The sequence below is a fragment of the Epinephelus moara genome, chromosome 9 (assembly GCF_006386435.1).
Source record: "Epinephelus moara isolate mb chromosome 9, YSFRI_EMoa_1.0, whole genome shotgun sequence".
NCBI classification, from domain to species: Eukaryota; Metazoa; Chordata; class Actinopteri; order Perciformes; family Serranidae; genus Epinephelus; species Epinephelus moara.
Window position 1 is genome coordinate 26188223 of NC_065514.1, and position 13602 is coordinate 26201824.

General features: G+C 40.6%; 1 protein-coding gene across 1 annotated transcript; it reads left to right on the plus strand.

Annotated features, from left to right (window-relative positions):
- Positions 1-822: 822 nt before the first annotated feature.
- kcmf1 (potassium channel modulatory factor 1) lies at positions 823-11161 on the plus strand. Its single transcript, XM_050053557.1, has 7 exons — positions 823-1019; positions 2874-3041; positions 3218-3357; positions 6302-6403; positions 6527-6710; positions 8096-8390; positions 10699-11161. Exons 1-7 carry the CDS (start codon positions 1004-1006, stop codon positions 10961-10963), a joined length of 1170 nt encoding a protein of 389 aa, XP_049909514.1. The 5' UTR covers positions 823-1003; the 3' UTR covers positions 10964-11161.
- The last annotated feature ends 2441 nt before the right edge of the window (positions 11162-13602 follow it).

Consider the following 13602-nt stretch of genomic DNA (forward strand, 5'->3'; position numbering starts at 1 on the left):
TTCGTCACCTCTACTTCATTTTAGAGAGAAATATTGTACTTTTAACTCCCCTGTACATTTATTTGACAGCTGTAGTTACTTTTAAGATTAAGAGTTTACATACAAAACCATAGGTGTTGATTTTGGGTGGATGCAATGGACACATTCCCCAAAAGTGCATTTTGACAAAGTTAAAGACATATAAACCATGAATTAAAGCAGAAAAGGCACAAATCAGTGCACAATGATTCACCAGAATGAAGAACATTACATTCCTGGCAGAGGACTGTCAAACTTACTTGTTTCAGTGCTGAAACAAAACCTACACCCTTGTATAAAACATCAGCTGAGAACATAATACAGTATTGACTAAGCTGCCACTTTATGAATAATATATACAGTGTACCTCCACCAGCTACAACATTAAAATGCTACATACACTGCATTAATGCATCATTGAAAATAAGCCAATAGTATGTAATAACACTGATAGTGCACTATATAATGAGTACTTTTACTTTTGAATGTACATTTTGCTGAAAGGTCAAAGAGAAAAAATGACACTGTGCAACACTCTAGGGTTAATTTATCATTATTTTATGTGAAGCATTTGTACACAGGAAGAGAGTACAGGTTTCTATTATATTTTTTGTTATGGTGTTTTTTCTTTATACTTTCCCTTTTCTAACCCTGACAAATTGTCTTATTGTTGCTTTTATGTAAGTAAAAGATCCTAACACTTCCTCCACCTCTGGCTGAGGATGTTTGCATGAAGCCCAACTTGACGCCTCTGTCGGGGTGATTTCATGTAGCAGAGCGCCCCCCAGTGTTCACCCGAAACATCTAGCGATAAGTGACACTCTGGGAGGGGAAGCAGAACAAACTGTAAGCTGCTGGCGGATCCATCTTGCTCGAAAAAGAGGCGAGAGTGAAGGCTTTTTTCAGTTTATTACCTAAAATACTGTATCGTTCCCCGTTAACCGCGCTGGGGAGCCCGAGGAGGGGCTGTGCCGCTGTTTGTAGGATGTCCCGACATGAGGGTGAGTTGATAAACAGGTCCACAGCGCCTTGGTTGGTGGCTACATTACCTGAGTAGCTAGCTCCTCGGCTAGCTTTGCTAAGTGCTTATTCAAGTCAGCCGCTTTTCGCGGCTTGTTTTCAGGCTTGTCTCAACACACGTCTGCTGTCAGCAGCTCTGGCGCACACACATCTCTTATATATTCTAATTTGAAGAAAAACGTTGTTACTTCCCATAACATGTTCGCAATGATACGGCAACATTGCGGAGCTTAGCAGCTAGCCGTTGCTAGGTACTGCGTTACCTTACATTAGCTGGGCTAGCGAGCAGGCTAATGTATGCTAACATTTGAAGTCGGTGGTGTGGCTGCGACTTAACGTTGCTTATACCGGCTCCTACAGCCTCATTAGTTGTATAGTATACGTAACATCATATCTGTTATCATTTTTTGTTTTTATTTTGGGTTACGTGTTAATTTAAGAGCCCGTAGCTGTAATGTTAGCGCCATACTGTCCCGTCTGGTCACATAACCTACTGTTGTTAGCGAATGCACTGTCATCAAGAAGAAAGTCTGAGGCCTCAGACCAAAAACCAAACACTAAGTTAGCTATCTGGCAGGCTACTAGCTAGCTAGGGTTAAGTTACAGTATGTTTAACTGCAAACCAGATGGGAGTGTAAAATCGGCTCACTTCACTATCCACATAATGTTAGTTGTAGCAGGCCAGCCAGGTTATCCTGTTTAATCACCTCAGAAGTTGCTAAGGTGGTGTACAATACTAACATGAGCACTATGCAGTAAGATAGCCTCAAGAGACCAAGACTAATGCCTGGGTAACTAATTTTAAGTCGTTTAAAGTAGGACAACAAATATTGATATATATGTTTAATTGTCCTTAGTGGGCAGGCTAGCCTTTCAGATGATGACAGAGGTCTCCCAGGCAGTCAGAAATACTTGCATAAGTGGAAGAAGGGGCACAGTTTTTATACCACTCAGGTGGTCCTAGTATCTCTGTCAAACTTTGTGTGGTGCGACTAACCTTTTATCAACACATACAGCTGATATCTGCATATTGGCAGATGATTAGTTTGTTCAGGCCTGGGTTTGGTTAATAAATGAGATCTTTTCTTTGTACTGTGAAGCTTTTTGTTGCAAGATGTCAGATCAGTCTCAACAAAGGAAATTCCCGCAATACTTGCATACCTGCTATCTAATGTTTGCCAAATAAGGCATCTTTTCTCTTCAAAGGAAATGTTAGCGAGGCAAGAGTTGGAATATTGTGTGCAGTAATAACTATGATGTCTCATAGAAAATAACTGGTTGTGTTTGCAGAGTAGTGAGCCAGTGTTTGAATGTTTCTTCACTGCAATCACTTTTTCGAGAGTGGACAAGCATAGAGATGCCATTATATTTGATATGATGGCTTGTGAATAGTAATAAGCTATTTGCAGAATATAGAAACAGCTGACAATATGTCTGCTGCCTTGGTTGGCTCCGGTTTGCGTTCTCTTTCTCTTGTCAAATTTTGTCCATGTAGCCTAGAGCTAGATAAATAAAAAAGCAATATGCTACCTGACAATGAGTGGACAGTGCTATAAATGAGTAACAAACACTGTAATGAATGTGTTTGTGGTATGCCCTCTGAGCTGCGTCTTTGAGACCTTTCATGTAAAGCTCACTGGAATGTCAGAGTTCTTCATTACTGGCACTTGTGGGTTGGTGCCACTCCAAAACACATGCTCATGTAAGTGAGACTGGCCTGCAGATAGACATTGCTTTCTCACAGTCAGTCCTTCAGACAGACTTATAAGGAATTTGTAACTTTATTGTGAGGTCCACATATTTGATTTTTACACTCCTCTATTCTCTTTTTGCAGGTGTGAGCTGTGATGCATGTTTAAAAGGGAACTTTAGAGGACGACGGTTCAAGTGTTTAATTTGCTACGACTACGACCTGTGCGCATCGTGCTACGAGAGCGGAGCCACAACAACAAGACACACCACAGAGCACCCCATGCAGTGTATATTAACCAGGGTAGACTATGGTAAGGACCTGTTTGAAAGCCAGGTGGCTGAGCATACAACAAATTCATCATGCCATGATTATTTTACTCCTTCACTGTAGCATACTGTGTCATCACAAATCATTCGCCATGATATTAATAATTAAATTATTGATTGGCAAATAATAATGATTGCTCTGTGTACTGTGTTTTTGCAGACTTGTATTATGGAGGAGACACCTTTTCAGTAGAGCAACCCCAGTCATTCACATGTCCTTACTGTGGCAAGATGGGCTTCACGGAGACGTCCCTTCAGGAGCATGTCACCTCAGAGCATGCAGAGACTTCCACAGAGGTGGTGAGTACACAACACATATTAAGGGAGCGTGGCACAAGGTTACGGGTTCAGTCATTTTGTGAATTTGTCATCAATATATCTCAATTGTTTCAAATGTTGTCTATGTGGCTGTAAGCAGCTCCAGCAGCCTAGTTTATATCTGCCATCCACTGACGTACTTTATATCGTAGTCATTGGACTGTGCTGTTGCTGTCCAGCTCTGCACTTCTGTCAGCTAAAATGACTTCCAAGAAAGTACAAGCAGAAGACATTTATGGATTACTTGTTGTCAGAGCAGGATTTTTATGAGCGTTGTCCACTGCTGAGTAAACTGAGCAAAGGCAAGGCAGAGGGTCAGACAGCTGCTGACAGTGCTGACATCTACCTGGTTGGTCTACCAGCAGTGACGGGGGAGAAAAGAGAGCCTTGCAGTCCACAGCTAAAGCCAACTAGTAGTATTTGTGCTCCAGCTGACCACCTGCACCAATTGAAGCCAGGTCACTGTGCTGTGGAGAGTTCCCCTGAGGATTGTTTTGTTGGATTTTGTTGCAGATACCACAGCAGAGAGTGTCATTGCGTTAAGTGAGGGGTTTTGATGGATAATGTCGCCACTATTCTATACTGTCTGTGAGTCCACAAAATGACCAAAATCAACAATTATTCCATCTCTCAGTGTTACACAACTTGCCAGCCCTGTCTGTGCACTGAACCCGAAGCCCATTCGTTCCTAACGAGCATTAAATATTTTAAATCTGCTCATAAATAGTATATCGTTTGACTTTTTTGAACAGCTAAGTAATTTCCTGAAACAGCTGGCGACTGTAGTTTTTAGAAAATGTTGCTCAAACAAGAGTAAATTGTGCATTTGTTTGGGGCTATTTTTAGCTGTAGATTAATTTGTGCACATTTGGTGCGCTAATGAGTATTTACAGCAGCAGTATGGTGTATGTGGGATTGGCTCAAAATAAAGCACAGTGACCATATTTATCATAATGAAGATGCAAGTCAGCCAGTACAACAGTGTGCCTCATTGATGTGATTCTAATAGTTTTTAGACATCAGTGGGCAGTGGAATAAGATATTCGGTCATTGTCAATAAGGAAAATGTAGGACAGTGCTATTCTTGTCTTTTAAATAGTTTTCACAGATGAACCAGAACATAACATGGTGCCAGTTAAACAGTTAAAGAGGAATTTTTTCTGTAACCTGTTGCTGTGTCTGTATACGTATATGGCACAGGGTGTCATTTGCTGGGGTCATATGTGAGAATTTGATGCACAGTAGACACTGTTTCGTACAATACGTGCTCCGATACAGCTGTAATGGACTCATTTTTACGGTGAAATTTTCTGTATGAATTTAGTTTTATGGTCTGCAGTGTGTGTGCAGACGACACAGCAGTGCTGCTTCTACACCTTTCTTTCCCATGTGTTTGATTTAGGACTGCAACTAATAATTACTTCAGTTATAGATTTATCTGCTGCTTATTTTCTCAATGTCAGGAAACAATGAAAAATTACTGTTATAATTTCCAACAGCCCACGGTGATGTTTTCAGATGGTGTGTTTTATTTGTCCAACAGTCCAGAACCCAACGGTATTCAGTTTACTGTTGTATATGACAAAGAAATGCTGGAGCTAGAGAAAGTTTGGCATCTTGTTCGGAAATTGGTGTTTAGCCAACTACTAAAATTTTTGCAGATTCATTTTCAGGCGATCAGCTAATCAGTTAAATGATCAATCTTAAACCCCAAGCAAACTGACATCAAAGAACTACTGGCGACAAGGGCCAACCATTGCTGCATGTTGCTTTTGTCGGATGCTGAGAAGCCTTGATGTTGGAGCCTGGCCTTGAAGAGAGCGTCACTTTCAGTTCAGTTTTAAATAGTAACGTTTTAGCAAAAAATGCACGTGTTTGTTGAGTACTGAGCAAACGACTGCAGAAATGAGACTTGGATTATACTGCATGACTTGTGTGAGAGTTTTTAAACAGACATTTTGATATAGTTTTTATGTTGTTAAACTTTATCCCCAATCAAAATTTTCCATTTTCCGTGGATGTATGTGAGAAAACAGTTTTCCTCATCATTCAAGGTAACACAGCTTGACTGATCAATATACAAATGGACATTTTGTGGGTGAAGTATTTCTTTAAGGCATTCTTAAGTCAAAATTGCTCAGCCGATAAACATGTCGTCATTGTCCCATGTTTAATCTGAATTTCATATTGGTACATTAAGCGTTTACTCATGGCCACCCATTTAGTCTTAAAGGGGAACTCCACTAATTTTGCACATCAAAGTCTGTTTACAGTTCTTTGGGAGACCAACTGTACATAAGGGAAAAAAGCTGTATACAGTTTTTTGGGCCTCCAGAGGGAGTCATGTAAAGTTGATAATTGTCCTCAAGTGATGTCACCAGAGTCAGCAGCGCTTGGGGCCGAGGACTGCAAATTTGAAAACAAAAAAATATCTGGGGGTGGACCTGCTCCTCATCTCTGCTCGTAACTACATTATCTTGAATCTCTGACTGAACTGTTGCATTGTGGGTATTGTGGGCACCAGTTTTTGACAAGGAATTTGTGAAATATAAAAGATGGCAAAAAGATTGTTCTGTTGCATCGGTTTTGATCCTTGTTTTTATTGTTCATCGTGAGTCTGATAGTGTTATAGGAGACTTAGGAGTGCAATGCTAACTCAGTGGATTACTCTTTTAACTCATTTCATTGGTTATTATTTAAACAGCCCTGCAGTCTGAACTTTAAGTAAGTATGTACAATGGCTGCTCTCAGATGTGCCACTGGTTACGATGCTGCAACATTTGAAGAGGGTAAAACTGCACTCTAAAAAGATAGTAACAGTGTTGCTTAGTACTTTCATTTTGTTTCATTGTTGGGTGGTGGACACAACATTTTGTTTTTGGAAAAAATATCTCAAACAGAAACCCCTCTTACTCTCTCATTTCAGATTTGTCCAATATGTGCTGCCTTGCCAGGAGGGGATCCCAACCACGTCACAGATGACTTTACAGCTCACCTCACACTTGAACACAGAGCGCCAAGAGATTTAATATCCTTCCTGTGTCACCACACACTAGTGTCTACATAAAGATGTTTTCATATGTTTTAAATAAATACTAATACTATACTTTGTGTGACATTACTGTATTGACCCTTAACAATCCTTGTTTACGATGAGTCCAGCAGTGTTCGACATGTACGCAGGATGTTCCACCCTGGACGAGGACTGGGAGGTGCCAGAGCACGACGGACAAATATGCACTTTACTAGCGGCTCCACAGGGGGACTTTCATCCTCCTCATCACAGAGCTCCACTTACACCCCCAGTAATAGAGAAGCAATGGACCCAATTGCAGGTGAGAAGCAAGCGTATACAGGTGTACTCTGCAGGTTATACTCCTCACCCTGAAGTAGAGTTGTATTATTTACTGGTACCCTCTGTTGGTAAAAACTTATCACATACCATCAAACCCTTGTATTTTATGACCGATAAACATCCATTTCCAATCTACAGGTCAACATGAACTTTTTTGACCACTTGTGTTTTTTTATTAACCGTATATGATCTCTCATCAGTATTATTTGCCATACATTAAGTTTTTGTGGTGTTGTTTTAGAAGGATGATCAAGTGTGAACAAGTTAACAATAGTACAAAGTTTATACTTACCGGTACGTCAAAAAGCTCAGTATTATCCAAAATGGCTATTTTTCCCTCAGCTAACCAACAAGTATAACTTTTGCCAAAAACAAATTGCCTTTTTGGACATATTTTATGGTGGCCTTCAAGGACAAAATTATTGCTCTTTGGTTTTGGCTAAACTAGATTTTCATAGACTAAAACTATACTAAAATATTTAAGATTTTCTTTGATTGCAAAAGACTAAAATGCCCAGATTTTTAGTCCACAAAAAAATCAGTAAAAAAAAAACAGGATGAGGTTGACTAGAAATGATACATACTAACCAGGACATTTGACATAATTAAGACTTAACAAAATTTAAAAAAAAGAATACTTGACAAAATTAACACTAGTTGTGTCAGTATAATTTATTGTTCTATGTTGGTGTGTTGTGCACATTTAACTTGTAGTCACATTTTTTGAACAAAATTTTATCTTATTCCACAGGAAAAATGTATTTCTTTAGCTCTGAGCTGCTCCCAGTAACCAAGCGTAGGCTGCCTTGGTGCAAATTGTGTCTTTGAAGAGGGAGAGTGGAATATGTTGCACATGTTTCCTGCCAATAAATACACAGTTGTCAAGTCATGGTACTTTTTCCTCCCCTCTTAACTTTAAGACTTAGTGTACGAGGTTGTTAAGAATAGTTAGAGAAATAAATAATGTTACATAATAAACAGAGGGCTTCAAATAGACCCCATGATTGATATCGACTGATAACTGCTTCCAGTGTTCAGTAATCGGCCCCAAAAATCCTAACCAGAGCACCCTTTAAACCAAAATTTACTGGGTTAAGACAGTCTCTGTCAAACAAAGTCCGGCAAACAGTCAGGAATATTTCAAGTAATCTACGTTGTATGGTCTCTGATGTTTTCTTCCCTTAACTTTCGAAACTATGATGCCTGGTCATAGTCCTAGCAGGTTTTTGTAAAATCACATTGGTCACTTGCTGGCCTTTTTTCTGTCCTTCATATCTTCTTACAGATATCTACTTGTCTTTTGAAATCATGATTTATTTAGAGATTGCAAACAGTGATGCCTGTTCTTTGTTGTGTCTCCTGCAGAGTTGTTGTCTCAGCTGTCAGGTGTGCGACGTGCAACAGGGGGACAAATAAACTCGTCAGGGCCTTCGGCCTCACAGCTCCAGCAGCTTCAGATGCAACTGCAGTTGGAGAGGCAGCAGGCTCAGGCAGCACGACAGCAAGTGGAGACGGGTCGCCACGCGACACGACGCAGCAACAACCCGGGCAACACCGGCACCGCCATCCCTCCACCCAGCACAGCAACTGCCAACACTGCCACCGTGGGTGAAAACAACCCCTCATCCTCGTCCCACAGCTCCCAGTTTCTATTAGCACGGTGAGTGTGGCCAGTTGTTCTTTCTTGTTCTTTGATATTTTGATATTACATGGTTGTTTTGCTAGTATAGCTGCACTCTTCTATCATTAGTTGTCAGAAATAGTCAGGGCTCAGACAAGTGAAATGCCTCATGCAGTTGTCTCATCAGGCAGCTTAAAAATAAATGTGATGAATTGTCTGAAAACAAACTGCATACTGTATCACTGAAGTGGAGTATGGCATCAGATTTATGCCATATATTGCAAGCGCGATAAAACATGCTCATGAGCAAATTACATTAGTTCACACAAGCAGTTATTTACTGTACTTGCTTGATTTAAGTCTCACGCAATAATTTCACAACCGAGAGTTGTACAGGCAGCTGCGAGCGAGGAACAAATCATGATACCTGCATGTATACAGCTAAGCAACAAGCACACAGAGCGGCCATCACGTGCCACGTTGTCAAAGTTGAGTCGTACTCATCTAAATCAACCTTGCTTTTTACAATTTGAGGGGGAAACCAAGGGAGGCCCTGGACTTCTTATGATTGGTCACTCTAAACACAAACGCAACCACACAGATCTCTTTGTACCTTAATTGACAGCTGTAGTTATAGGAAGCCCTGGGTGTTGGTATGGCAGAAGAAACAGAGTGTCTGTCCTTACTGACAATGATTTTGCTCTCTTTTTTTTTTTGACAATTTGTTGACAATAAGAAAAATGAAGAATAGAAATAGTCTTTTCCTCTTAAGATGATTTTTTTTAACACAATTTCAGACACTTGAGCACATCTTTAGGTGCAAATATACAACATACAGAAGTTTTTCTGTGGTTAAATTCAATCTCCAAGTTACAGAAGGCCAAAAAGTTGAAACCAGTGTGAGAGCTTGGAAGACATTCATAGTTCTTTACAATATTATTAGCTGTTCCTTTGTTCTCTCCATAAGTTTCATTCTTTTAAGGACCCCTGTTCAAATGTCTTGTTTTGTCCAGAGCCCGAATATCTTTAGTTTACTGTCATGTAGGAGCAAAGGACCCAGAATATATTCACATTTAAGAAGCTGGAATCAGAAAATTTTTACTTTTTCATAAAAAAATTACACAAACCAATTAATTTCTTTCAGACTGGATGATGTTTTATAGTTCACAACTGATGGATTAATCATTGAAGGTCTATGTGCCAGCAGTTAATCCTGTTAGTGATCACTGTCAACACAATGAGCAGTTTCTCTTGACTCTGAAGTTAAGCTCGTCCTCCTCAGTGTCACAGCTTAACACAGGAAATTGACTCGCATATGCTTCCTGTCTGTTGTTTCAGTTGTATTTAGGGTAGAGAACAGTTTAACTTGAACTGTGTGACCTGTTTGTATTTAAAGGCGCTGTATGTGAGAATGTGGCCAAAATGGTTACTGCACTCAAATTCAAAATACTGCCGCGAGTCGTGTCCGCCCCCCCTCCCTTACAGATTCGAGGTTGCTGCTCTGTGCTGAATTGCTGCGTTGTGCTCCAGCGTCCGGTGTTCTAACACCGGCAAAAATAGAAGTCCTGCGTATCTGTTGCGGAGGGCTCTGGAGTGCCACAGCTGAGACGGAGCTGGGATGCAGCACAGCCACAGCCGGTGGAAACACACACATAGACTAGAATTGAATCCTATCGGCTCCGCTGCCGTGCCAGAGCGCACACGCAACCAACACGCATCTGGTGAAAACTGCTGCGTCCTTGATCTTCGGTTTTCCAGCAGACCGTTCAAGCAAGTCCGGCTTCTCTGCTGCTAACACTGCTGCCGGGATACAGCTGAGGAGAAGCCGGCTGCTTGCCGTGCTGCTAACGTTTGTTTCTCAAAAAAGTCAGTCGGGTCGATGACCCACCTGCACATGGGCTACAATGTATGATCGAAAATAAATAACAGTTCAACCTTCTCCACCGTTCAAAAGCATCTCCTATATAGACCCTCGCTTTGCCTCGAGTTTTGTCTTGGTGTTTTTGGGAATCATAACGAGGGCGTTTGGGTTTAGTCGCACCGTCAGCCATTGTAGCTCAGTCATAACTGTAACTGATGCTGAGACTCTACTGACTGCGTGACTGGTAGACGGCGGTGGGTGGCGCAACAGGCCAAAACACAAATTCAAAACATAAACATGATTTGCGGACCGTAAATTTTTTTTTTAAAATGCGAATATTCTGGCTGTACTATTGTTGTCGGTGAGATCAGTATCTTATATGAACATTATTCCTTAGTCTCTGTGACATATTAGGAGGACTTTACGACTATTTGCTTTAGATTTCTTACATATAGCTCCTTTAAATGTTGTGTTTATTTTTTCCAGGTTGAATGAACCTAAGATGTCTGAAGCAGAGCGGCAGTTTCTAGAAGGAGAGCGCGCAGACCGCAGCCTGTTCGTCCAGGAGCTGCTCCTGTCCACGCTGATGCACGAAGAGAGTTCCTCCTCCGATGAGGACGAGCGTCGAGACTTCGCCGACTTCGGAGCCATGGGCTGCGTGGATATCATGCCTTTAGATGTGGCGTTGGAGAACCTCCAGCTTCGAGAGAGCAGCTCTACGGGCAAGGAGCCTCCGCCGCCTCCTCTTTGATGTCCGAGCATCAAGCAGACTGTGTCCTCTCTGCTGCAACTGTCAGTGATGGGCAGCAAACAGCAGCAGTCCTCCCTGGCCTCACCCTTCTTTCTCCCTCCTCTATTTTCTGAGTTTGTTTTTGGTGATTGTAATTTCAGGCCTGTCACCATTTTTGTTACATTGTAAACAAAAATAAACGAGAGCAAGTGGGATAAATGTGCGAGTGCGCAATAGCAACTGAGTGAGCGAGCGAGAGAAGAGAAATATATAAATATATATATAAAATATATATGAAGTTGATAATCAATCCACATAACGTTTCTTTTCTTTATCAGGTAAATGTTACAGGCAGCTGTGGCAGACCTTTGCTTCCTGTGACATGCAAATGGCTCTCCGTATAAATACTCCACATTCAAAAGTCAAGAGGGCGTAGGCTCCTCTGATGAAGCTGCTGTGTGTGTTTATGACTATTAATAAATAAAAAGTGCTTGGATGGGTTACCATAACTACTGCATGCAGTTATTTGCAGCGTGCATGACTTTTAATGACCTTGTCATTAAAACTTTAAAAAAAAAATATATCCCAAAGCTTTTAACTGTTTTTAAATGGTTATGTCAAACATGGATAAGTATTGGAAATCGAGTAGTTTACAAAACTGACATGCAGAAATTAAACTCTAACAATATATTTTGTTAGGTTTTCTTTGAATGAAGAGAAAACAATTTGGATTCTGACGTAGCTTCTGAAGAAACGCTGCGATGTGTGTGTCTCAGCTCCAGGACGCCTTTTCTCTATGACGACTGTCGTCAGATGAATACTAGGAGCAGAAGAAAAGAGAGCCCACCTCTGTTTTTTTTCCTAGATGTTTATGTTTAGTGATAAGCTGTTTAGGCACAGTATGCATTATAATTTAGAGATAAGTACAGACGCCCAACTACAGTATGTCCATCGCTCCTTCACACTAGTTTCTGGCATCCACTCTGCTTGTGTACAGGCCCAGTGTCCGACCACACGCTTTAGATGGCTTGTATGAATTTCTTTGCTGGGTAACAGGAGCTTGAGACTTTCCACACTGCAGTTTTGTTTTTGTTTTTTTAAAGAGAAGGCATTCTTATTTTCGCTAAGGTTAGCACTTTCTATTTATTCATGTTTTGTTTTTTCTGATTCTTTTGAGCCTTGATATGAATCATGCCACCTTCATGCCTTTCCTTTTACCCTCTATGTAAAATACAATGAGATGTATATTGAATTTGTGCGTTAACTTTCATAATGGTTCTAAGACATGGGCAGACATTTTTTTTAAAAATGTAAATTTAGAATACAATAAATATAAACTGCGCACAGCTTTTGATGAAACAAAGAGAGCATCACACCTTTTGCACCTTGTGTTGTTGTTTTGACTCCACAGATGTTTGTGTTTAGCCGGCACGATTTGAATCTGTTGGTATATAAACTCAATCCTCACAAATCTGCTTGAAGAGTGAGGAACATTTACAACTCTTCAGCCTCTAACACTACTTTAACCCTCCTTTTTAGCATTTAAAAGTATAGAAACATTTGCTTATTAATGTACTTGTCAACAGCTGTTATTTCCTCCTGTGGGCACCAATAAGTGGAGCATTATAGTATATTATAAATCATTTAATATAGTTTACTACAGGTTAGAAATGCTAAGTTGAGGGGTTAAAGTAAAGTGTTATGCTTGGATGTTCTGAGAGACCAGTTTTACATACAACATAAAGTATAAAATCAGACCATAAGTCAGTAACATCGAAACAGAATAGCAGTAACAAAATGTGCTCATTTGAGAAGTGTTCAGATTTTTTCTGTTAGTAGATTTGTGTTAATGAAATGAGAGACAAAAGGGTGGTTTTATTATGCATTATATATTTTGTTCCTGCGACAGACACTGAAACTTCCCTTAGAGTGTCAGTAGGTGACCCCTCATGACAGGCGTGAGATAAATCTGTAGAGGAAGACGCCCCTGATGGACTGGCCCAACAACTGTCCACCAGCCTGACTGGAGTACCATTAAGAACTGCAACACCCCAAGGTAGGTCACACACCATGTGGCTTCATTTTTCAGTCTATAAACTTCATGGGTGGCAACTGTCACAATATTGTAAATATACATACACACACACAGAAGCACAATATACAGTTAACTAGCTGTTGCCACTGGTGTGTGTGTGTGTGTGTGTGTGAGTGTATGAGGACTTCAGGGCAGCTGTCCTCGTCACTCCTCCACTCCTCTGTAGTTATTCTTAGAACCAAATGGTGCCCGTCAGATACCTTTCATGACACATGTTGGGTCTTTTTAAAGCAGCCAAGCCAAACAGACTCAATGTCAATCACACCTTGACAGGCAGTCTGCTGCTGTGTGGTGCTCACATTGTCCAGAGATGACAAGCTATCAGGGCAGTAACTATAAGGAACCTATCAGTAACTTGGAGTGCTGCTGACTGCGATGGTTTTACAATAAGCAGCCCTCTGACTGGATTATCAAACACTGTAACATGTAACTGCATGAAAAGTCTAGTAGTTTACCAGATAAATCAGAAGTGGTGGAAAGTAACTAAGTTCAATATTAAAGTGAACCATCCAATTATAAAATTTGTGCTTTATCTGACATGAACCATTTTGCATGGTGAATACAT